General features: G+C 39.0%; 1 protein-coding gene and 1 long non-coding RNA gene across 14 annotated transcripts in view; one reads left to right on the top strand and one right to left on the bottom strand.

Moving 5' to 3' along the window:
- rxfp2l (relaxin family peptide receptor 2, like) overlaps positions 1-14384 on the top strand; it is a 94930-nt gene extending 80546 nt beyond the window's left edge. For 11 of the 13 annotated variants that reach the window (XM_069892701.1, XM_069892703.1, XM_069892699.1 and 8 more), the window contains 2 exons: positions 940-1155; positions 2048-4053. In XM_069892701.1, the coding sequence (XP_069748802.1) occupies positions 940-1155; positions 2048-2226 (395 nt within the window). In that variant the 3' untranslated portion in view covers positions 2227-4053. Of the gene's footprint in view, positions 1-939; positions 1156-2047; positions 4054-14293 lie in introns of those variants that run through there. The other 2 variants (XM_069892706.1, XM_069892698.1) reach the window with 2 other exon arrangements.
- Positions 1481-24986, bottom strand: part of LOC138740284 (uncharacterized) — a 34978-nt gene continuing 11472 nt past the window's right edge. Inside the window, exons 3-4 of the long non-coding RNA XR_011342788.1 lie at positions 7357-7497; positions 1481-5605 (exon numbers count right to left, since the gene is read on the bottom strand). This is a non-coding gene — a long non-coding RNA (uncharacterized lncRNA). The remainder of the gene's footprint in view (positions 5606-7356; positions 7498-24986) is intronic.

The raw sequence follows: 24986 nt of genomic DNA, 5'->3' as shown, positions 1-24986 counted from the left end.
AAGTCCACGTCAGCTGCAGGCTCGATTGTGGCTGACAAGTCCAATGCGGGACAGGCAGACACGGTTGCAGGGGAAAATTGGTTGGTTGGGGTTGGGTGTTGGGTTTTTCCTCCTTTGTCTTTTGTCAGTGAGGTGGGCTCTGCGGTCTTCTTCAAAGGTTGCTGCCCGCCGAACTGTGAGGCGCCAAGATGCACGGTTTGAGGCGATATCAGCCCACTGGCGGTGGTCAATGTGGCAGGCACCAAGAGATTTCTTTAGGCAGTCCTTGTACCTCTTCTTTGGTGCACCTCTGTCACGGTGGCCAGTGGAGAGCTCGCCATATAACACGATCTTGGGAAGGCGATGGTCCTCCATTCTGGAGACGTGACCCACCCAGCACAGCTGGATCTTCAGCAGCGTGGACTCGATGCTGTCGGCCTCTGCCATCTTGAGTACTTTGATGTTAGGGATGAAGTCGCTCCAATGAATTTTGAGGATGGAGTGGAGACAACGCTGGTGGAAGTGTTCTAGGAGCTGTAGGTGATGCTGGTAGAGGACCCATGATTCGGAGCCGAACAGGAGTGTGGGTATGACAACGGCTCTGTATACGCTTATTTTTGTGAGGTTTTTCAGTTGGTTGTTTTTCCAGACTCTGTTATGTAGTCTTCCAAAGGTGCTATTTGCCTTGGCGAGTCTGTTGTCTATCTCGTTGTCGATCCTTGCATCTGATGAAATGGTGCATCCGAGATAGGTAAACTGGTTGACCGTTTTGAGTTTTGTGTAGGTTAATTGGGTATAAATTGGGCAGCAGGGGTTTGTGGGCCAAAATGGCCTGTTACCGTGCTGTATGTCTACATTTACAATTTAAATATGTGATCACATAGACTTCAGGGGAGCCTGAGCCTCACTCACCCCAGTCTGTTTGATAAGTAACAATGGCTTTTGCTTTCTTTCTTTTAGGTTTGAACTTGCTTGCTTTCATTATTGTAATCTTCTCCTACACCAGTATGTTTTATTCAATCCATAAAACAGGAGCACAATCTGCAGAGAGGAGCCTTTTTACCAGAGAGGTGGCCATCGCAAAACGCTTTTTTTCCATTGTGCTCACTGATTGCCTATGCTGGATCCCAATATTTCTACTGAAGTTACTCTCTCTGGTCAGAATAGAAATACCAGGTAAGAAATCAAATTTCGATAGGTTTGTGTGGCTGCAACTGCCCATAGCAGGAGTTCAGAGATGACACACTTCCTCTTGGGTTTGAAGATTGCATCCCCTCCTGCTCCTGAACCCTACCCCTTTCACTACACACCTTTGGTCACATGTTCCACTATCTCCTCAGGTGGAGATCTGCCACAAAATGCCCTGGAGTAAGTTTTAAAGTTTATTTGTCATGGTGAGAAGGGTTCTTCTGTTCTGACCAACACAAGACCATGGGACGTAAGAGTGGAATTAGTTCATTTGGCCCATCAAGTCTGCCCTACCATTCTATCATTCTTGATTTACTATCCTTTTCAAGTCCATTCTCTTGCCTTTGTCCAGTAATGTTAAGTCACCTATATTAATTTGTTTTAATAAAATTAGACAACAAAGCCACAAACAGTTCAATAAGGAGGCAGGTGAACTGCCCAGAATAAATATGAAAAAAAATAGATGAAGAATTTTATACAGTTTGGAAATAACAATGTGTAATCTTCAACGTGAAAATTATGACCACCACTATTCTGAAGAGATCATTTACGCCAAAAAATGTGAATAAATTCATGACATGAAATAATCAATGAGATTCATCTAAAAGTAATACTGTGGATGGGGCTGAAGTCTGAACAGATGGTTCGAATGGAAATCAAGGCACTGTATTTTAAGGTTGGTTCAAATAATAGGTTTAACTATTGCAAAGCTACTGTGGCAAATAATGGAATGATCTGATTAGATTCCAGGCTCCAACTCAACTCTTAACTCGCCTCATGTTAAATCCTTTAATTATTTCATTTTCAGGAATCTATTTTGGAACACTTAATTATCTTTAAAAGGAAATGTTCATATTCTTGACTTTTTTTAAAAACACAGGTACTGTAACTTCTTGGGTTGTGATCTTCATTCTGCCAATAAACAGTGCCCTGAATCCAATTCTCTTCACAATTACAACTGCACCTTTTCAGGAAAAGGTTAAGCAATGTTTGCAGAATCAAGATTTTCTTGGGCCAACGAAGAGCCTCACAAGCAGCACACAATCGAGCAATGTATAGCAATCGACCCTGACAGTATCACTCAAGGGAGTGATACCATCTTGGTAACCTAGATGAATGGTTTGTTATGTAGCCAATCTTTACCACATTGAATAAGCAATACCGTCTCAGCAAGATCAATCAACGTGTAATAGTCACACCGGACAGCATGACTCAAGGGTGCTTTATTGTCACATTTCAATTTTCCAATCATGAACTGTGGGATATATATATTTCAAGTCAAGACAAATAATGACTGTGTACTGCAGCAATCCATGATGGCCATTTCACTAGGAATTTCACTTCATTTTATGAATTACTCTAACATTTGTTGACCAAGATCTATTATCTCACTGTTTGACAAGTTAATGAATACACTACCAATTTTGTGTATGTACAGATGTGTGCCACTAGAGATGAGAGTTATCCTCCATTTATTAGTTGGCAGGCATTGGTTTACGCCTCTTCCAGCTCCAGCCAATAAAATTGCTCAAAAATCATCGTACACAATTGTACCATGGTTTTTCATCACCCATATTATACCATTTTTAGATCCGAGGTTGCAGACCAATCTTTGCTTTTCAAAGTGAAATAATTTTGGACACTGACAATTGAGAGAAAGCATCTTTCAATGTGATTATTTCCAAACATAGCAATTTTACATTCAGAATAGCACACTGATGTGTCACACACCTTGGAATTTCCCAAACATTATCATTGTGGATATGCCATGTACATAAACTAAAAAAAAGAGCAACACCTAATTTTCTGCCTGGGAACTCTCCAACCAGATGGCATTAATATCGATTGCTCTGGTTTCTGCTAGACCACTCCCCGTTCTCCCTCTTTTCCCTATCCTTCTGTCTTCTTTCCTCCAACTCTCCACCCCTTTTCCTCTCCATTCACAGGACCATCCCTCCTCCTCCTGTATACTGGTGTGCCCTCCCTCCCTGATCCACCTGTTACCTCCTGCCTGGGGGACCGTGCTCCTCCCCCATCGCCATTTTGTTTGGGTGCCTGCCTGCGTTTTGCTCGTAACTTGAAGGCCTCAGGCCCAAACGTTAGTTCTGTATCTTTATCTTTGCGATATAAAGGACATTGTTTGACCTGCTGAGTTTCTTCAGCTTTGTGCTTTTTACATGAATTTGTATGTAGTATACTAAGTTAACGTTTCAGCTTAGCCATTGGTGCACCATCAATAATCACACAAGACTGCAGTTGTGAAACTGTCAGGCTTTCATGAACTATAGACTGGAACAGCCATCAACCTCATTGAATGGGGAGCAGGCAAAGGGCTATGGACAGGATCAGTCTCAAGAAACATGCCCAGCTGACAGCAGCAATCATAGCACAACAGACAGAAGAAATGGCAGTGAGATGTCGATGACTTGTAGAGTGTCCCCCACGATGTATTGGTGTATTGTACTCATTTTTATTTGATGTATGTTGTGCATGTAGAACCTTTGATGTTTTAATTGTACTAGATAGGAGAGAGCTTTTTTCAGAATGATATCATTATAACCGAGAGGATGCGTTCATTTCTTTGCACACGCATTGTTTTTAAACCTCCTGGTAAATTTTGAAAGTGTCTAAGTTTTATTCAATGGCTTATGAGTTATAGCCCAAAGACCTTTTCCAAGAAATGGGAAAGGTTGGTGTCTTGCTATGCTTGCTCATTTTATTTGTGCTGCCAACTGCTAGAATTATGTTGTACCAATAGCAAAATGTTCTTTCCAGCCAGTACATGAATAGTGCCAGATAGGAAAATACTGTCTGGACTGAAACTGTGGTCGTGCAAAAGGGCCCACAGTGAAACATGTACATTAAACAATGAAACAATTATTCATGCATGTCTTGTGTGTATCACATCACTTTGAAATTCAAACAAGTATGGATGAAATTGGCTCTGGAGCTTACAAAGATTAATAACACAGATAAAACAAAATTGTGCACCATTTTGTTCAACAGTGCATTGATGTACAAAGCCCAAAAGGGTAGCACAACTTCTTCATCATATTCTGACATTAGATTTGCTTCACTTACTTAATGCCATGGTGCTTTCTTTGGACTGAATTTAGTTGCATAACTATTCTTTAAGTGAACTGATCATTACAGTAGGCCACCTGTACTATTAGGAAAGGTGGAATTTAACATTTAAAACAGCCCCTTTTGACTCACAAACTCATGTCGTCTGATAACACCCAATTGACTTACAACCCCCAATACATTCTGAAGGGCAAGAAGAAACCAGAGCACCTTGAGGACACCCACGTGGACAGGTGGAGACCAGAGCACCCTGAGGAATCCCATGCAGACACGGAGAGGCCAGAGCACTCTGAGGAAACCCACACGTTCACAGGGAGACCAGAGCACCCTGAGGAAATTCACGTGGACACGGGGAGACCAGAGCACCTTGAGGAAACCCACGCAGACACGGGGAGACCAGAGCACCCTGAGGAAACCCACGTGGACACAAGGAGACCGGAGCATTTTGAGGAAATCTACATGAACACGGGGAGACCAGGGCACCTTGATGAAACCCACGCGAACACAGGGAGACCAGAGCGCCTTGAGGAAACCCATGTGGACACGGGGAGACCAGAGCATCTTGAGGAAACCTACACAGACACAGGAAGAATGTACAAACTCCTTTCAGACTGTGTTGGATTTGAACCTGAATCGCTGGCACCCGCTACACTAACTATTCCGCCATATTGTAATGCCAGAATGCAATGGAAAAGTCCACAGAACTTTTAAGTTATGCAATTACCCTGTTCCACTTCAAGCTAATTGTGCTAATATTACTTCTACTTTTGTTGATGTCAGACTTCAGATCAAACCTGCAGACTCCTGGTCTGCACGTTAATACCATATCAGGCAAATCAATGATCATCTGAGATACGGTTAGCGAAGTGGTTAGTGCCACGCTGTTACAGCACCAGCGATCGAGACTGAGGTTCGACTGGAGTTTGTACATTCTCCCCATGTCTGTGTTTTACCCAAGTGCTCCGGGTTCTTCCCACCATTCAAAACATATTGGGGTGGTTGTAGGTCAATTGAGTGTGATTGGGCAGCACAGCCTTATGGGCCAAAGGGGCCTGTTACCATATAACCATATAACAATTACAGTACGGAAACAGGCCACATCGGCCCCTCTAGTCCGCACCAATTTAAGTGAACCCCACTAGTACCACCTACCTGCTCCCTGCTCATAACCCCCCCCAACCCCCTCACATTGTTCAATGTTCTGCTGTCAATCCGGACAGATTGTAGTCTTTCCATTAGGAAGTCCAGAATCCAGTTACAGAAAGGAGTGTTGAGTCCCCGCGAAGACAACTTCTCCACCAACCTTTGTGGAATGATCGTATTAAATGCCAAGCTGAAGTTGTTGAACAGCTGCCTGGCGAATGAAACATCCATAAATAAAAATGTAAAAAAGTTACAAGAAATCATTTTAACCTTGGTCCAGGGGTTAAAAAAAAAAACCCTATGTAAATGAGTAAAATCTCATTGGGAAGAGTACCCGGTTGACTTGTTTTCTGCCGACCTGGGTCTCCCATAATTGTATAGACTTCTACAGTGTTCTGTTTTGAAATGAATGCAGAAATCCCAACATTGTTGTTTCTGAAACTCCTTTTTTCTCAGCTTGTGCGACAAACATCTTTGCAATGAGAATTTTAAAAAAACACTGAATTGAAGGAAACTTCAACTTTCTATAAAGTTTTCTCATTGTAAGAACCATAGTTAGGAGATCCTGAGATTAACACTACTGTATTGTAATTACATATTTGTGCAGTTCCAAGCTAAATGAGCCTTTGAGCTGCTCTGCTACTCAATAAGATCATGAATGATCTGATCTTTATTCAAATCTAGTCCACCGCCCAATGCATAGAGTCTTAATTTCCTTTTTCCAAAATGACTCCGCATTCACAGCCCTCCAGGATAACTAATTTCAAAGGCTCTCAAACCACTGAGAGAAGAAATTGTTCTTATTTCACTGCCCACCCATTAATCCCAAGACTATACTTCCTAATTCCACATTGTTCCATCAGGAGAAATATTCCCCTGATGTTTCCCTTAAACATTTTACTTTTCACCCTTATCCCATCTCCCCTAATTTTTGTCTTACCCATCCTCAGAAGAAAAACCATGCTTGTGTTTATCTATATCCTTCATAATTTTGTAGACTCGATCAAATCTCCCTTCATTCTCTGACGCTCTGGAAAATAAAGTCCTTTCCCATTCAACCTTTCCCGATAACTCAGGTCCTCAAGTCCTGGCAACATCCTCGTAACTTTTCTCTGCACTATTTCAATCTCATTCCTGTAGTTAGGTGACCAAAACTCCACACAATACTCCAAATTTGGCCCTGCCAATGTCTCATATAATTTCAAAATAACATCTCAAATATGCTTTTGAAAATTAAAATGAAATGACAAGAATTCACATGTACAACAATTTCAACTGATATTGTACATTTAATGTTGTAAAACACTACAAGTAACTGATTTGCTACTGGCCTTAGAGGGAGGTTTAATAAAAACTCTTGAAGGTCAAGCGGATTATAGTTGGAGAACAGAGTCAATTGTTGAACATTGATGCAATTGGATGTAGGAAGATGATTTTGTTTAGAATGAATACATGCGAAGGAGAACTTTGCAACGAACAGAACAAGTCATTGACAAAATATTTGAGCAGAAAAAAATAAATATTTTCTGAAGGAAGTGAAAGTGAGAAATCAAAATTGGAAACTAATAGTTAACAGCAAGGAAGAGTCTTGTTAGGCCAAATTACCTTTTGCATATATTTTCCTAAATTTTCATACCTTGTTAGAGGAAATTATATACACACAGCAATCTGAAGTTCAATGAGAGGTTTTAAGCAAATTCATGAAGAAGAATTGAGATACAACAAATAAGAATTATAAAAACGCTGCAGTGAATTTACAATAAATGGTGAATTCGCACAATCACATTCAGAGTTCTTAGCATCGATATGAATTTTTAGAAGCTGCGTGTTCTATTTACTTCTACAGCACATCTTTTTTATACAGACTGTAACCAAAATAACTAAACATTTTTTCTCTCTCAGTTAAGATAATGCATGGCTAAAAGGTAAATGTTACAATAAAAAAACTACTGAATACTTTACCTGAATTTTTACTTCCAGTTTCTTCCCTTATTAAAACTTCCCAAGCCATGTGTCCTGTAGCCAAAATTGATGCAGGCAAACTGGTCTAATCCTAGAGGGCCTATCCTGACATACCACCACACTCAGGTCCAAGGACAAAATCTAGAATGCAAAGAGGCCACAAATAGTACAGGACAGTGGCTAATTAAAATTACAGGTTCACAATCCTTTATCCGGAACCCTTGGGGGACAGTATGTTCTGAATTTCGGATTTTGGAAAGCCCACCCGAATTGTGCTGCCATATCCGCCCCCATCCCTTCCAGACACCCTGCTGTCTCCCCAACCCTCCCTCGCCTGCCCAACTCGCACTGCCGGTCTCTCGGCCCCCTGACTCATGCTGCCGGTCTCTCGGCCGCCCGACTCACCTGCCGGTCTCCCCCTTCTCACCCGCTCAACTCGCGCTGCCGGTCTCTCCCTGCTGGCCTCTCATGCACCTGAATCACCTGAATCTCTCCCCACTCACCGGATTTTGCTTTCCAGATTTTAGATGTCCAGATAAAGGATCATATACCTGTACTAAAACACAGTGGAATCCAGACTGCTCAGGGATTGGGTAGGTCCAGATTTTGGATTGTCAGGATTCTCAGGCAAAACTTTTAAAATTCAAATTTAAGGAGGAATAAAGAAAAGATGAACAAGTAAATTCTGATGGTTTATTAATGAAACATTTTTCATCTGAAATATAAAGGAAAAAAAATTCAAATGAATATTTATTTATTCATTTCTGCATCTGTGGTGCTTACGCTTGCACACACATTCACAAAAGACCATTAATTTTTTTTTTTTATTAAGGATTTTCAATCCACAAACAAAATCAAAGAAACATCACAGATATATACAATAAAATATCAAAACTGAACTACATGTTGATGTATAAAGAAGGAAGATCCAACACATTATCACAATTATCAAATTCTGCACTATTGTTTATAAATATAAAATTATTCACCTTGCCGATCCTTCAAAAAGTTGGAAACAGGAAAGAGAAAAAGGAAAGGAGAAAGACTCCCTTCCCCAAAGGAAAAAAAAGGTAATTCTCCCATATGATGTGACAGAATCATCTGTTTCCCAAAAGCATTAATTACATACAGATGAAACATTACATGATTCATCCAGAACTTACTTCCTCCCTTAAGTGATAAATATCTTGACATAGACATCACCAGGGATACTGGGATACTGGAATACTGGAGATAGTCGTATTGGGGACAGGGGTGGGGGAATCATCAAACATTAACCCCTTAAATACGGGTTCCATATTCTTAAAAACATATTGTAACAATTTCTGAAGTTGTAAGTAATCTTCTCCAGGAGAACACAACCATGCATTTCTGATTTCCAGCAGGTCACTCAGTTGGGAATCAGATTTTCAAGTAATGGCTAAGCATTTCCTGGCCACTGCTAAAGAGAGTTTAACAAATTTCAATTGAGATTTTGAGAGCCTTATTTTAGGTCTTATATCTGCTAATTTCCCCAATTGAAAACAATTCTGGCACCTGAGGATATCGGTTATTTATTCCAGGAGATTACCCAAATGTAAAAAGGTCCCTAAATCTTAACCGCATCGAAAATATAAATTGGATAATTTAGATTTCAATTTATTTAACATTTGTGGAGTAAGGTACAGCTGATACAAGAATTATATTGCACCAGCCTACATCCTTCATTCACTGTATTGCTCCTGCTGCCCCGACATAGGTCAGACCAGCAAAATAGATCAATTTCTATCCCCAAATCTGAATCCCATCTCTCTCTTGCCTTATCTCGCCCTTACTTCCACCTAAAGTAAGAAGTATATTTTTGAGATTAATTTCTTTGTGATCCCCTTTTGAACCAGAGTCTCTATTTCAGTACTTTGCGGTAAGGTCAGGGCTGGACCTAATTTATCCCTTAAATAAGATCTTAACTGAGGATAGCAGAAAAAGGATATTTAAAACTTCAAATTTATTCCTGATTTGTTCAAATGTCATAAATTATCTCTGCTCAAAACAATCTACGATATAATTTGATCCCACTCTGAGACCAAGTTTCTAGAATTTTATTATCAATTGTTAATGGAATTAATTTATCTTTGAGCTCAGGGTGTTTTGGGTGAGAGGCCCTCACTAACACCAATGTGACCATTGAGTTTATTCCAAATTGTAATAATATGTTTTAGTAAGGGGGCTTCCTTACAATTACATTTATATCTAAAATTTTCTGCTATCTTCTCACCAAGCTTATTCAGTTTCAATTTTACCCAAAAAGACTAATCTCCTCCATCAGAGGGAGGTGACGAACTTCATTTGGGTTTCCCAACAATATTTTTTAAAGTGCTATATTTTAAAAGTTTGAGAGTTTTTGAAAAGTCCAGATTCTCAGGTAGTCCGCATTTCTAGCATCCTGATTTTTGGACTTTTACTGTAGTTCAAACATTAAATTGAAGAAAAATATTATTGGACATGAACAAATCTTTCCTTCTTCTACCTAATCTGTTGGTCCAAAATCTCCACTGTAGCATTTTTGATATTACACCCTGTCTGATTGGTATATTATCTAAGTAGCATTAAACTGGGGAAAGCCAGAAAGACCAGGCATACCCTGGAGATGCTTACAAATGTACCTATCCCATAGGCATATCAGTGAGATTGCCTGAAAAATAGAGGGTGGAAGCTCAATGCACTAAGTCCACCTCTAATGTGCTCTTCTAGAAAAGGCAAGTTGAGCTATAGAGTAATCAGACAACACAAAAGACTACCTCCTTGCTTTGAATTGTACCTTTTGGACCTTGTAGCTGAAACCAGGCAGAAGCTACATAAAGATCCACAATATTTCAAGCAGCATTTGATGATTTAGGATTGTACATATATTTACATCCCTAAACTCATTTCCAAATATTAACTGAGTATAGAGGTAATTCATTAGTGAAAAATGATCGTGTAAATGTATCAAGTTGAAGATCTTAGGCAGAACTGAAAATGAGAAAAAATATGTTAGATTTATGTTTCAGAGAGGAATGGACAAAACCAAGAAAATGACATTGATATGGGGAGACCAGGGTAACTTGTGATGAGATAAACTGTGAAGCCATTTAGGTGATAACAAAATTAGGACAGTTAGTGAGAAAGAGAACAAAAATGAAAGGGTAGGGGGAAAAAACTTCAAAGCACAGGTCAGAGCTGCATGAACTGACCAGCAGATCTCGGAAACACTGGGTGGGAATGGCCCATCCGATCAAAGATGTTCCCTTAATCCCATGCATTTCTCCCCTTCTTCTCTCCAACTTAAAACTAACTTGCTTTCTCTCTTCTTGCATTTGACCTAAAGCTTTAAATGCTTTTCTTTGTCCTGACATACTGTCTGACATACTCAGTGCTTCCTGCATCTTCTGTTTTTGTTTCAGATTTAATACTTTAGCAGCAGCAAGGAACACTTCCAAAATATGTAGCCTCAAATATTACAATCATACAAGGGATCAACCCGTTCAGTGAGTCAGTAATTGCAGAGAAGAAATCCGAGTCCTTCAGCTGTAATACGTATCCATTAATCCCATTTGCCTAAATCAGAATCAGGTTTATCGTCATGAACATTTGTTGTTTTATGGCAGCAGTATGGTGCCGAACAAGGTGCAAAAATTACTGGAAATTACAAGATTTAGAAAATAAGTTCATAGGTTCATTGTTCAAAAATCTGATGGCAGAGGGGAAGAAGCTGGTTTTTTTAAATGTTGACTGTATGTCTTCAGGCTCCTGTACCTCCTCCCTGATGGAAGCAGTGAGAAAAGGGCATGACCTGGCTGGTGAGGATCCTTGATTGTTAATAGATATAGATCTCCATTTTTTCCAATCTACGGTTGTCCAAATGCCTTTTAAACATTGTAATTCTTCTCCCTCTACTACCTCCTCTATAGTTTATTCCATATGACATATCCCTTTTGTGGAAAAAAATTGCCCATTGGAGTTCCTTTAAATTTCTCCCCTCATTATAACCCCAATGAGGAATACTGTCTGGCTTTCCAGAATGACAACACCCATATCAAAAAACGATGACTTGTCAGCCTAGGGAAGTTGCAGTCAGGACTACTTCACACAAGGTGATGACAAACCAATAGTCACTAATTGCTATTTTTCTCTAACTATCCCTTGAACAGAGGCTCACTGGGTTACTTCAATTGGCAGAAAGGAATGGCTTTCATCTATGTAGGAATATATTAAATGTGCATGCGTTTTGAGACCCGTGTAATATGAGTTCTGATAGTGTTTTGTCAGCCACTGCTTTTAGTTATGTGCAGTTCATCATCAATAAAGATTGTCTAGCTAGAAACTCAATCCTGTTTACTTGCATTAATTTATAGCAAATTAGAAAATCTGATGAACTTCAGAATCTGGGGACAAATACAGCAATAGCTGAGGAAGCAATCTGGTTTCTATCAAGAACTTGACTGAATTAGGTAGGTTTTGAAAGCAAGAGTCTGCCATAGTGACAGATGCAAGAATTTATTTACAGATTTATTAAAGTAAATGAGAATGTCAAAGCTCCATTAGGTTGCATCTTAATAGATTTATATAATTGCAGTGAACTGGAATTCACTGCCTATGTATTGTTCTGATGGCTGGCTCCTCCCTCACCTACCCCAATATAAACCCTGGTTGTCCCACTTACCTCAGATTCACCTGAGGACTATTGTATCGACCGGCCATTGAATGCAAACTATTAAAAGCGCGTTTGTACTCCTCATTTGTCTGAGTGCAATCAGTCACGTTTCAATAATACAAATGACCAGACCAATTTGCCTACAATAGGTTCAAGACTTGGAATGTCAATGGTTTGACTCGCTGTCAGGCTGAGAGTCTCCAAAGTTTTCTCTTTCGTTGTTTCTGGTGGTAAGAAACCAACACATCGAAATGGATTACATGCAGACACAAGTGACTGTTGATGCTGGACTCTGGGTCTTGAATGCATAACTGGAGAAACAGTGGAAGCAGATTGAATTGCAGCATTCAGAAAGAAGCTAGACAAGTCAATGTAGAACTGGGGGGAGTGGGTCTAGCAGTTTTACTCTTAGAACTAATACAAACTCAACTGGCTGAGTAACCTCCTTCTCTAAGTATTCTGCAATACTTTCATGACCCTCAGGCCTGGGCTACTCCACCATAGTTGCCCTGTCATCTCTTTTTCACTTCCCACATTATGGTTAGCCTAGCGGGGGGCACTGTTAGGGCAGCAGTTAGTGCAGCGCTGATATTACAGCACCAGCGACCCGGGTTCAAATCCAGTGCTGTTTGTAAGGTGTTTGTACGTTTTCCCCCTATCGATGTGAGTTTCCTCCCACCCTTCCAAAATGTATAGAGTTGGAGGGTAATTGAGCAGCCTGGGCTCATCGGTCGGAAGGGCCTGTTACTACCTTTAAAATTTTGCTGAGTCTTCAAAAGAAAACCATTGGCTTTGAAGCACTTTGGGATACCTACACCAGGCTTGCTAAGCACAATTATAACCATCACTTCCTGCAATACATTTTTGTCAAGCAATTTACAAGACCAAAGGGCCTGTTACCGTTCTGTATGTATGCCCAAATTTAACATTTAAAATTGAAATTTACAACTGTATACGGTAATGTGAGGTGTGCAACTGCCATCTAGTGACAGACATGAAGAACTGTGGTTCAGTATTTAGAACAGATACTACCTTTCATGAAGACAAAATACTAGATTTCTCTGCACTTTTATCTCTTCTTCATTCCATTGATTTGACCTCAAAATTTACCCTGATATTCCAGTGTAGTAGTAAATGCAGCTGTGCTGTTGAACGTGAAACATTAAGCCACGTGCCCTGTTATGATGAGTGTAAAAGATCCTGTGGTGCTCTACTGAAGAGGTCCTGATGTCCTGGCAAGTATTTAATTCGATCAGAATCAGAATTTATTGTATTGAACAAGTCACAATATTACAAATTTTATTACAGCTGATCATAATAACTTGCTGTACTCAAACTAAACACACTCCTTTCAGTATTTAACAGTGGCTTCATTACAAATGCAATTAGCTGTAAAAATGTTTACAGCCTGAAACTCAGAAGAATCAAGTCTTTTTTTGAATGTACATCTGGCAACAGATTCCACAAAGTTGTAAAACACAGGAACTAACTCTGGAAGAATTCAAGAGCCAAACTTTTAGAAACCAAAACTATATGTACATTGCTGTACACATGCTACAGCGGGGTGTAAAAGCAAGACACTTGTATGAGGGGAGTACAGTCGTTACTGATTTATTGATGGTTTGCCCTACCTTATATAGGCCTTGTCCTGTCGCTTGCGACAGAAATGATGTCACTGGCTTGCCAGCTGCTGATAGGCCAGTGTCCCCACCAGTGCTCGCTGTTTCCTACCATGCAGCCTGCAGCCTGTGAAGAAAGGCCATTTAATTGGCATGGCGCGTGCAGGATCGGCACGTTTGACTGCCATCTTGTGTGCCAGGATGCCTATTGGGTAGCAGGCCGCCACATTGCATCACTTTATTCATTCATTGAAAAGTAACAGAGAACGAATCTAATTCAGGCACGAGTTAGATGAAAGTTGTGATCCTTAATGAGGTTCATTACTTTATCATTTGGAAACTTCCCCAATAAAATTAATCACAATCCAATAACAGGAGAAAACATTTTGAATCCTCTAAATGTTTGTTTGTAATTTGCAACCTTGTCTCTGAAGTTTCAATTTATCACGAGGAACTTTTTCAACAAAATGCTTTGAAAACAAAACATTTCAAAAGCATTCTCCAATGTCAAGTCTTACTGCAAGAATTATGTGGTGACAAATCCAACTACAATTCATTTTGAGCACATCCTTCTGTGTAAGTCAAGAGCATTGAATTGGTTTGGAGCATTAATGTATTCTATGCAATTTGTATCTTAATCCTGCAGGCTCTGAGTGAACAGACCTTTGACTGTTAATGGCCTTGACCCTCACTGTTCTCATTGATCAGGGGACCACCAATAAGAACCTGGTGATTGCAATGTGTGCTTATTCTAGTACCAATAAATGACAGCAACTATGGAATCATTCAGGTGTTAGACTGCTTTGTGTGTGGGAAATCACAGCTAATTAATTTGATTGTATTTTTTTCCAGATGTAACAAAGAGGTAGATGTAATCTATACAGATCTGAGCAAGGCCTTAGATAAGAACCCACATAGTAGGCTAGTCTAAAAAGTGAGAAACGTGATCCAGGGTTAGCAAGCCAATGAACAATTCTACCCTCTCTATGCCTCTCATAATTTTATAAACCTCTATCAGGTCTCACCTCAATCTCTGACATTCCAGAAGAAATAATCTAAGTGTGTTTCACCTCTCCCCATAGTTTATACCCTTCAATCCAGGAAGGTAGAAATTATTCACAAGGATTATTGCTTGGTTGGAGGGCTTGAGTTACAAAGGAGAGATTAGATAGGATGGGTCTGCTTTCCCTGGAATGAAGTAGGCTGAGAAGTGACATGGTAGAGACATGTAAAATGATGTGAGACATAAATATGGTAGATAGCCAGAGACCGTTTCCCATTGTAAGGGTGAATAAAAATAAAGGCAGACATTTAAAGAGAGGAAGGAGGTTTGAAGGGAATCTAAGGGTTACAATTATTTTTTAAAAATACACAGAATAATTGTTATCTGGAAATGAGCTGCCAAATTAAGTGGTGGAGACATCTGAGCAAATATAGAGGGATATTGAATTAAAGCAGGCAAGTGGATGAGTATAGATGCCTTACAACTAACAAAATCCTGCAATCAACATATATATCATCAAGTTGCTTGATTTTCTACCTCAGTTGAGCCATGATTGCATTTTCATTTTACAGTCCAACATATTTTAACTGCATTTATTTGGATTTGTTTTTTGCAGAGGCTCCCTTGCAAATTTAAACATATTTACAGGTTTGTTGTAAAGGGAATGAATAATTATTTTAAATAGTTAAAGAAACTTACTATTCTGGATTATTTAATTTGTATCTTTAAAAAAATTTAACTGATACCATTAAATTTACAGAGGAAAGTAAAACTGAATTTGATGATCCGCAACAAAATACAAACAGCTGGAGGAACTCAACCGGCTAAGTTGCATCTGTGGGGAGGAAAGAATAATAAACATTTTAAGACAGAGGATGGAGAGGGAAGATAGCCAGTACAAAGAGGGGGAGCAGGAACATAAAGGCTACCAGTGGTGGATAAGTAACTAAGATCACCGGAACAATTAGGGGAGAGGTGGATTGAAGGGGAGGGGGCAAAAATGAATGATGGAAGGTCTGGAGAAGGTTTCCAGCACTGATAGCCTGTGTTTTTTATCACCCTCCAGCAGCTGGTTTCACCTTTACCTCTCCCCTTCCCCCATCTGGCTCCCTGTGCCTGTCATCCTTCACCCCTCAATCTATCACTTACTCCCAGTCTCAGCCCTCTCCTCTCCACTTTATATTGGCTATTTTGCCCCTTCTCTCTCAGTCCTGATGGAGGGACCTGACCCCAAACATCAAACAACTCCACCCATCGAGTTTCTCCAGCAGTTGCTTGATGTCCCTTTGATGATTCTCACACTTTGATATCCTTTTGTTTAATTCTTTCATGAGACCTGGATATCACTGGATGGGCCAATATTAATACCCATCTACAATTTCCCTGAAAATGAGTAGTTCACCTAGTCTATTTTTAATTATTCATTTGCACCACATCAACATTGCTCCAATGCTGGTCTTCATTAGCCGCTTTCAGGTGGAATAGCTGGGAGAATGCGGCTCCGGAGCCGGCTCTAGGTGTGCGTGAAGCAACATTCAGGTGACAGCACTGAAGGCGCTGTTCTGGCCCCTGAAAGGTGCGCGGAGCAAACGCCAGCTCCTGTCGACTGTAGCCATGGTCCTGTCCACTTTCAGGTGCCTGGTGGAGCTCTCAGAAGCGGAGAATACACCTACCCAAGGAGGCTTCGGTAAGTACTCCTCGGGTCAGGGTTCTCCGCTTTCAGGTGGCCTCCCAGCAGCTGCATTTGGTATTTTAGACAGCTTTACGTTGGGGTATTCTGGCCACGTGAAAGTGGCTATTATTTGACCCAGAATGAAGAAGGAAGAGTCATCCATAGACATCAGACAGGTCAGATCAAGCAAGGATAACAAATTCTACAATGGTGAGCCAGAAGGGCTTTCAATAACAATCTAGTTACTTCATTGTTACCATTACTGACACAAGATTTATTTAATTGTCTAAATTTAAATTTCCCAATGTCAAGGATATTGGAGCACAATAAATTAGGCCTTTGCTGTAACCAGGGACTTGATCATTGCATCAAAATGCCTACCCCACACCATGGCAGTTCAGAGTTAATTACATTGCTGAGAGTCTGCAGTCTCATAGGCTAGACCAGGTATGTGCATCCCTTCTGCTTATGAAGTAAATATTCTTTGACAAAGATCTGGCAGCCTAATAATCACCTTAAATCTTAACTGATTACCATATTTGATGGCATACAAATCGCACTTTTTCCCCCCTGGGTTGAAATTTCCTTACCATGTCACGGCTCATGTTCACCAGCCGCAGTTTTCCAACAGACACCATGCACCAGTGGTGTAGCTGGGGAGGGGATGAGGGGTAGGGGGATGTACTGCAATGGTATCTGGCTATTTTGACAGAGTCCGTACTGCCCAATTTACACCCCATTAGCTTACGCCCCTGGTAAGTTTTGAATTGTGGGAGGAAACCGGAGCCCCCGGGGAAAACCCACTCAGACACAGGGAGAACGTACAAACTCCTTACAGACAGACAGCGCGGGACTTGAATGCCGGTCTAGTCCCGACCACTGATGCTGTAAAGGTGTTGCGCTAACCGCTACGCCAACTGTGCGATGCCACATCCTTCATCACATCACAGGAGTTTGGGTGAGAATGAAGAACTTCACATACATCCCCATCCACTCACTTGAAATGTGTTCCAAGGCACGGTCACCATACCCTCACTCAGTAAGTAAAAAATAAGCAATGTTCAATATTGCAGTAAATTGAGGACAAATGGTTTTATTTGCCTCCAAGTGAACTCTTTGCATTATTCAACGATTTTTGCCCCGCATGGTCTTGTTTATTTATGCACGCAGACCAGCTGAAGCCCTAAAAGGAACTTCCAGCTCGACAGAATCCTCAGAGGTAGTCAACAAGAGGTGCAATATGGCAGATCCTAGTGTCCATGGGCACAGTCCCAGCTCCCCTCAACAAGGCACAAGTTGGCTGCATTGGCAACACTGATACAGACTAGGACCAACCGTGTCCCCGAATCTGTACTGTCTACCCATGTCCATGCTCATTTTGAATAAAGATCTAACCAACAAAAAACACAAGGATCAACAGCTCCCATCGTCCATTGCAGAACTGACATCAGCCTCAGCACAACACGGGATTTTTCTAATTTATATTATATTATATTGTCAGCCACAAACGAGCCTGCAGCTGACGTGGACATTACCCCTCCATAAATCTTCGTCCGCGAAGCCAAGCCAAAGAAGAAGATTATCAGTTACAGAATTAGGCTTCTCTCAGATTTGAAGTAATTCCTCTTTTCTTCCCAATGCTTTTCTCCGTGTTTCATTTGAGTGAAGATTATCATTCATTTCACACACAAGGGGATCGCAAAACAGAATTACACACCCAAGTATTCTCAATCACTCAACAGTGCAACCAGTCACATCGGACATAAACTACCGATACCAGTAACTGCTTACTCTCTCACAAGCTCAGTACAACCCAGTCACATTTGACTTAATACCGCTGATACTAGCAACTGCTTATATAGACTTATCACAACCAATATCACAACTTATCGCTACCCATTGTTCCTTGTCTAATGTGGGCATGGCACAGATGCTATCTACAACTACAACAGTATGCAAAATCCCCGATCCCTATGCAGTGAACATCTTACCAGCAACTCCTCCAGCATTGTCCACAGCAGGGCTCATCTCAAGGCTGAAGAGCAAAAGAGATACTGTATGTGGTGGACTTCATAGTGCAGTAAGCACGAGTTGATAAAAGGGGCCATTGGTCAGGTGGGCAGAGTCCAACTTTGATTGGCAGGTGATGCGACTTCCAACAAGATTCCAGATAAAGGGGTCATGTAACCCTCCACAATCCACACTCCCACTAGGATCCAAACAGAGAAGTTACATGACCCTCCACAATCCACCAGGTTCCAGGCAGAGAGGACATGACCTTTCACAAACTACACTTCATCGACTTAAACTATAACATGAAATCATAAAAATAGGTTCTATCTAAAAGAAACGATGCTTGATTTGAATCTTTTATGGTGATTTTTGTGATTACACAAAAAACTGTTCAGGAAGCAAAATCTTGGTTGTCCAGTATAAATCTTAACTGATTAAACGACTCAAGTTTAAATTCTCTAGCTGCCAGGAGAGATTTGAATACTTGTCTTCACTTCAATAATATTGGCCTTGTTAGTATATTAACCACTGTCCAACTACATCCTTAAACAAACTGAAAGTAGCACAATGAACATAATTCAATGCTGCATTCTGCAGTCAAACATAAATTGTCATCAACTACATTAATGTTCTAAACATTATGATTGCTCCATTCACTCGATATTGTGAAAATTACGGTGAAAAGCCACCGTAGGTTTGGCAGCAATCAGATATTGAAATTGGCAAAGTGTGTATGGAAATGTTATATGCTATTATATATTTCATTTTGTATGCCTTTATTTATATTCCTCAGATTATTTAGATACACAACTATGATAATGGCTGAGAATGAACAGGCAAATTGTCCTTTAGTTTCCTTTCAATCTTGCAGTATATCAATAACATTTATATAATAAAAAAGTCTATTAAAAATGTCAACTACCACCTTTCTCCCACTATATGGAATACCTATACATAGAATAGCATCAAGAAAAAGAATGTTGCTTGAATACTTCTCCTACTGGTGTAGTTGAAATGGAGAAGTTTCTGTATGATGAAACGATCGGCATTAAGTCATATCCTTCCTGTGACTGGCAGAGTCGACTATCAATTCCAAAAGCATTTATTGATTTTTTAAAAATTCTGCTTCTTTATCATTTTTCTTGGGTGGACTAGTCTGGAATTAGAATTAAAACTTATGCATCTCCAAGAACAAACTGTCTGCTGAAGAATTCTGAGGTTCTCTCAGAAATAGCTTTGGAACCATTTGTTACAATGAATGGAAAATCTCCTTATATCTCTGACAGCCAATCTCTGCCACCCATAATGTCTTTGAAAAGAAATTATACTGAAATGTAGGTTGTGGGTACAAGTTGGTTCTGAGAAGGTAGTGTTAAAATTTTTTGTTACACTCTATTATATAAAATAAATAATAATGTTAATGAAATCTACAAAGATGGCAAAACAGACCAGGATGTTGCAAAATATAAGGCCGCATGATTTTACTCTCTACCTAATAAAAATATTTATTGACTTATTTGATACAAGAAAATCTCCTCCACATCTCCATCAATACTGGAACACCATGGGGCTGTATAATTTGGCACTCTGCTCTACTCACTTTTCACCTATGACTGTGTGGCTTGGTATGACAACAACATAATTTGTAAATTTGTTGATGATACCACATTAGTGGACTGCATAAAAAGAAACGAGTCAGCATACAGGGGGGGGGGGGGGAGGAAATTAATTGAAAACTTGGCTGAACAACCTCACATTTAATGTCAGTAAAACCAAGGAGCTGTAGACTCTCGCAATGGAAAACCAGCATGCATGATCCACTGATCATTGGGGGAATCAGAGATGGAAAAGGTGAGCAAACTTAAATTCCTGTAAGTCATTATCTCAGAACACCTTTCCTGGACCCAATTTACTAAGGTCATTGTGAAAAAAGTACTCAGCGCTTTTACTTTCTCGGGAATTTGCAAAGGTTTGTTATTACACCAGAAACCACGGCAAACTTTTACAGATGTGTAGTGGAAACTGTGCTGACCAGTTGTATCATGACCTTGTATGGGGCCACCAATACCTCTGAATGGAAAACCCTGCATCCCTGTGGTGGCATCAACTCTCCCCACTATTGAGAAAATCTACATGAAACACTGCTGTTAAAGAACAGAGCAATCATCAAGGATCCACACCATCCAGGACATGCTCTGTGCTCTCTCCTGCTGTCAGGAAAAAGGTATTGGTTCCACAAGACTCTTATTGCAAGGTTCAGGAACTGTTGCTACCCCTCCTTCAACAACGGACTTAGAGACTCATTTAAGGACTCTTACTGTCGACATTATTTATTACTCAATTTTTTTTGTATTTGCATGTTTGTATACATATCTTATTCTTGACGACAGTTTACACTACTGATAAGTAGAAATTTTGCCTGGCCTGCAGGGAAGAAAATCTCAGGGCTGTGTGTTATGCCATGTACACTTTTTAATACTCTATTTTTAAATTTTTCATACAGGCATTGGTGAGGCCTGTGTACAGTTTTGGTCACCAAATTATAGGAAAGATATAAACAAAATAGAGAGAGTGCAGAGAAGGTTCACGAGAATGTTGACAGGATTTCAGGGTCTGAGTTACAGGGAAAGGTTGTGCAGACTGGGGCTTTTTTCTCTGGAGCGTAGAAGATTGAGAGGGGACTTGATCGAGGTATTTAAGATTTTAAAAGGGACAGACAGAGTAAATGTGGATAGGCTTTTTCAATTAAGAAAGGGGGAGATTCAAACTAGAGGACATGGTTTAAGATTGAAGGGGGAAAATTATAAAGGGAACATGAGGGGAAATTTCTTTACGCAGAGGGTGGTGGGGATGTGGAATGAGCTTCCAGCAGACGTGGTCGAGGCGGGATCATTGGTTACATTTAAGGAAAGACTGGATCGTTACATGGATAGGAGGGGACTAGAGGGGTATGGACCGGGTGCTGGTCAGTGGGACTAGGAGGGTGGGGATTTGCTACGGCATGGACTAGTAGGGCCGAACTGGCCTGTTCTGTGCTGTAAGTGGTTATATGGCAGTTATATGCATCTGTGCACATTAGTCATATTCAAATATGTTTATTCTAACTACAAGATATTGATCATGTACCCCTCCCCTTAACAATCCCACCCTAACCCCCTAAAACAGTAAGAAACCTTGTTTACATTTTCTCAGAATATATAGTAACATACAGAAAAATAGAAAAAGATCATGGATTGTTCTGGGAGAAATCACACTAAGGATTCATTTGATATTTAATATCTTTATTCGTTTACTGAGGATTATTGCAGGTTTCAGCAAACAGAAGAAATTATATTAAACACTTACACCTATCTTTTGCATACATAGGTGCCAAATTTGTATTTATTTTTCAAATCCTATGTAATTTTTTTCTAATGGAATGCAACTTTGAATTTCTGCATTCAATCTATCAATCCCTAAATGCAAATCTGATTTCCAAATAACTGCAATGCATTTTCTTGCCGCTGCTAACACAATTTTAACAAATTTCCTTTGACTTAATGACTCTTTCAGTTTATGTTTTTTTCCTTCTATATTCCCTAATAAAAAATAAATCAGGATTTTATAGATATATAATACCAGTAATTTGCTCTAAAGGTTTCCCTACTTCTATCCGAAAAGATCTCACCTTTGGGCACAACTATGTAGAGGAGAAAAGTATCTTCCTCTTCAACACATCTGAAACACTTGTTTGATAAATCTGATTTTATTTTATGTAATTTTCACAGTGTAATGCTAATTGATGCATAAAATTATATTGCACCAATCTATATCATACATTAATTGTGTTAGTCACACAGTTTCTGCATAAATCTATCCATATTTGATCAATTATAATACTCAAATCTTGTTCCCATTTTTGCTTCGATTATAAACCCCAGGTTTGGGGATCGCTCTTTGTTACAAAAGGTAAATTGCCTTCGTACGTTCTTTGTCTAATAAGAGTTTCCACTTCATTACATGGGGGGGGGTAATAATCTTTCAGATCCTAATTTATCTCTTTTTATTTGAAAACAACATAAATGCATCTTCTATATTTATTCCTTAATTGTGGAAAAGACATTAATTGACCTTGTTCATAACACTCTTCAATATTTTTAATTCCTTCCTCAACTTCAGAAATTGATCATTCTTTGAGAAAGGTATCAAACTGTTTTGAGTCAGAGGGGTTTTGGGTGATATACCTCCTTTTGTCACAATTTTCCCATCTATCTTACCCCAAATATCTATTAGTTGTTTTAAAAGAGGTGTATTTTTTTTCATTCCAGTCATTAATTTTTAATTCTATTTATAAATAAATACTTCGGCTGCTTTCTCTCCAATTTTGTCTAGTTTTAATCCACGCTGGTATATTCTCTCTTTCAAAGAAAGATGCAATAAATCTTATTTGAGCTGGTCTATAATAATCCATAAAATTTGGTAGATGTAATTTCCCCCCCAAAAAATTTCATATTTCCACATTCATTTCTGCATAGATATCCATGACATTTTACCTTTGCAAAGAAATGTTCTCATATGTTTATTAAGTTCTTGAAAGAATTTTTGAGGTATTAAAACAGGTAATGTTTGAAATGGATATTGAATTCTTAGGAAAATAATAATCTTTATACAGTTAACTCTTCCTATTGGAGTTATAGGTAAAGTCATCCATTTTTTATAATCTTCAACTTTGTGAAACAATGATAGATAATTCAATTTATATAAATTCTTTAACTTATTATCCGTCTGGATCCCTAAATACTTAATCCCATTATTTAGCTGTTTAAATTGGGTATTTGACATTGTGTGCAATCCTCTTTTGTAAATGGTATAATTTCACTCTTATCCCAATTTATTTTATATCCTGAAACTTGACCATATTCTTCTAATCTAAAATGTAATTGTCATTTTTTTTTAAAAAATTTTTTATTTTTCACACCATAAATCACAATAGCCATGATATACACTTTTTCTTTTCCACACATTTACAGTGACTTTTTCTCCCTCTCCCCTCCCTCCTCCCAAGCCACCCCCCCACCCCCCCCCCCTCATCCATTTTAGGTATACAATCTAGGTTGCATTAATTCAGTCAGACAATGTTGTCATTCAACAAAAATACACCAGAAATTCTACTGAGTCCATTCTTTTCTTTTCTTCTCCTGCCATCAACTTAGGTAATGTTTGTTCCCGGTAGGTTTTCGCTATTGTATTTAATGTAAGGCTCCCATACTTGTTCGAATATTTCAATATTATTTCTTAAACTATATGTTATTTTTTCTAATGGAATACATTTATTCATTTCTATATACCATTGTTGTATTTTCAAATTATCTTCCAATTTCCAGGTTGACATAATACATTTTTTTGCTACGGCTAGGGCTATCTTGACAAATCTTTTTTGTGCATCTTCCAAGTCAATTCCAAATTCTTTATTTTTTATGTTACTTAGGAGAAAGATCTCTGGATTCTTTGGTATATTGTTTTCTGTTATTTTATTTAATATCTGATTGAGATCATCCCAAAATTTTTCTACTCTCTCATGTCCAGATTGCATGAATTGTTGTTCTCCTTTCTTTTTTACATCGAAAACATCTATCAGATACTGTTGGGTCCCATTTATTTAACTTTTGCGGTGTAATGTATAGTCTGTGTAACCAATTATATTGTATCATACGCAGCCTCGTATTTATTGTATTTCTCATCGTTCCAGAACACAATTTCTCCCATGTTTCCTTTTTTATCTTTATATTTAAATCTTGTTCCCATTTTTGTTTAGTTTTACCATTTGTTTCCTCATTCTCCTTTTCTTGCAGTTTGATATACATATTTGTTATAAATCTTTTGATTAACATTGTATCTGTAATCACATATTCAAGGTTACTTCCCTCTGGTAAACTCAAATTGCTTCCTAATTTATCTTTCAAGTAGGATCTCAGTTGGTAATATGCCAGCGCTGTATCTCCAGTTATATTGTACTTATCTCTCATTTGTTCAAAGGATAAGAATCTACTTCCTGAAAAACAATTTTCTATTCTTTTAATCCCTTTTTTTTCCCATTTTCTAAAGGAAAGGTTGTCTATTGTAAAAGGGAGTAGCTTATTTTGCATCAATATTAGTTTTGGTATTTGATAATTTATTTTATTTCTTTCTACATGAATTTTCTTCCATATATTGAGGAGATGGTGTAATACTGGAGAAGTTCTATGTTGTACCAATTTTTCGTCCCATTTATATAATATGTATTCAGGTATCTTTTCCCCTATTTTATCTAATTCTAGTCTCGTCCAGTCTGGTTTTTCCCTTGTTTGATAAAAATCTGATAGGTACCTTAATTGTGCGGCTCTATAATAATTTTTGAAGTTTGGCAATTGTAAGCCTCCTTGTTTATACCATTCTGTTAATTTATCTAGTGCTATCCTCGGTTTCCCCCCTCTCCATAAAAATCTCCTTATTATTTTCTTTAACTCTTTGAAGAATTTTTCTGTCAGTTGTATTGGCAATGCCTGAAATAAGTATAGTATCCTTGGAAAAATGTTCATTTTAATACAGTTTATCCTTCCTATCAGTGTTAGTGGTAGCTCTTTCCAATGCTCTAAATCGTCCTGTAATTTTTTCATTAGTGGATTGTAATTG

Source organism: Narcine bancroftii, chromosome 8 (genome assembly GCF_036971445.1).
Source record: "Narcine bancroftii isolate sNarBan1 chromosome 8, sNarBan1.hap1, whole genome shotgun sequence".
Classification (NCBI taxonomy): Eukaryota; Metazoa; Chordata; class Chondrichthyes; order Torpediniformes; family Narcinidae; genus Narcine; species Narcine bancroftii.
This window is presented reverse-complemented; position numbering and strand designations above follow the sequence as displayed.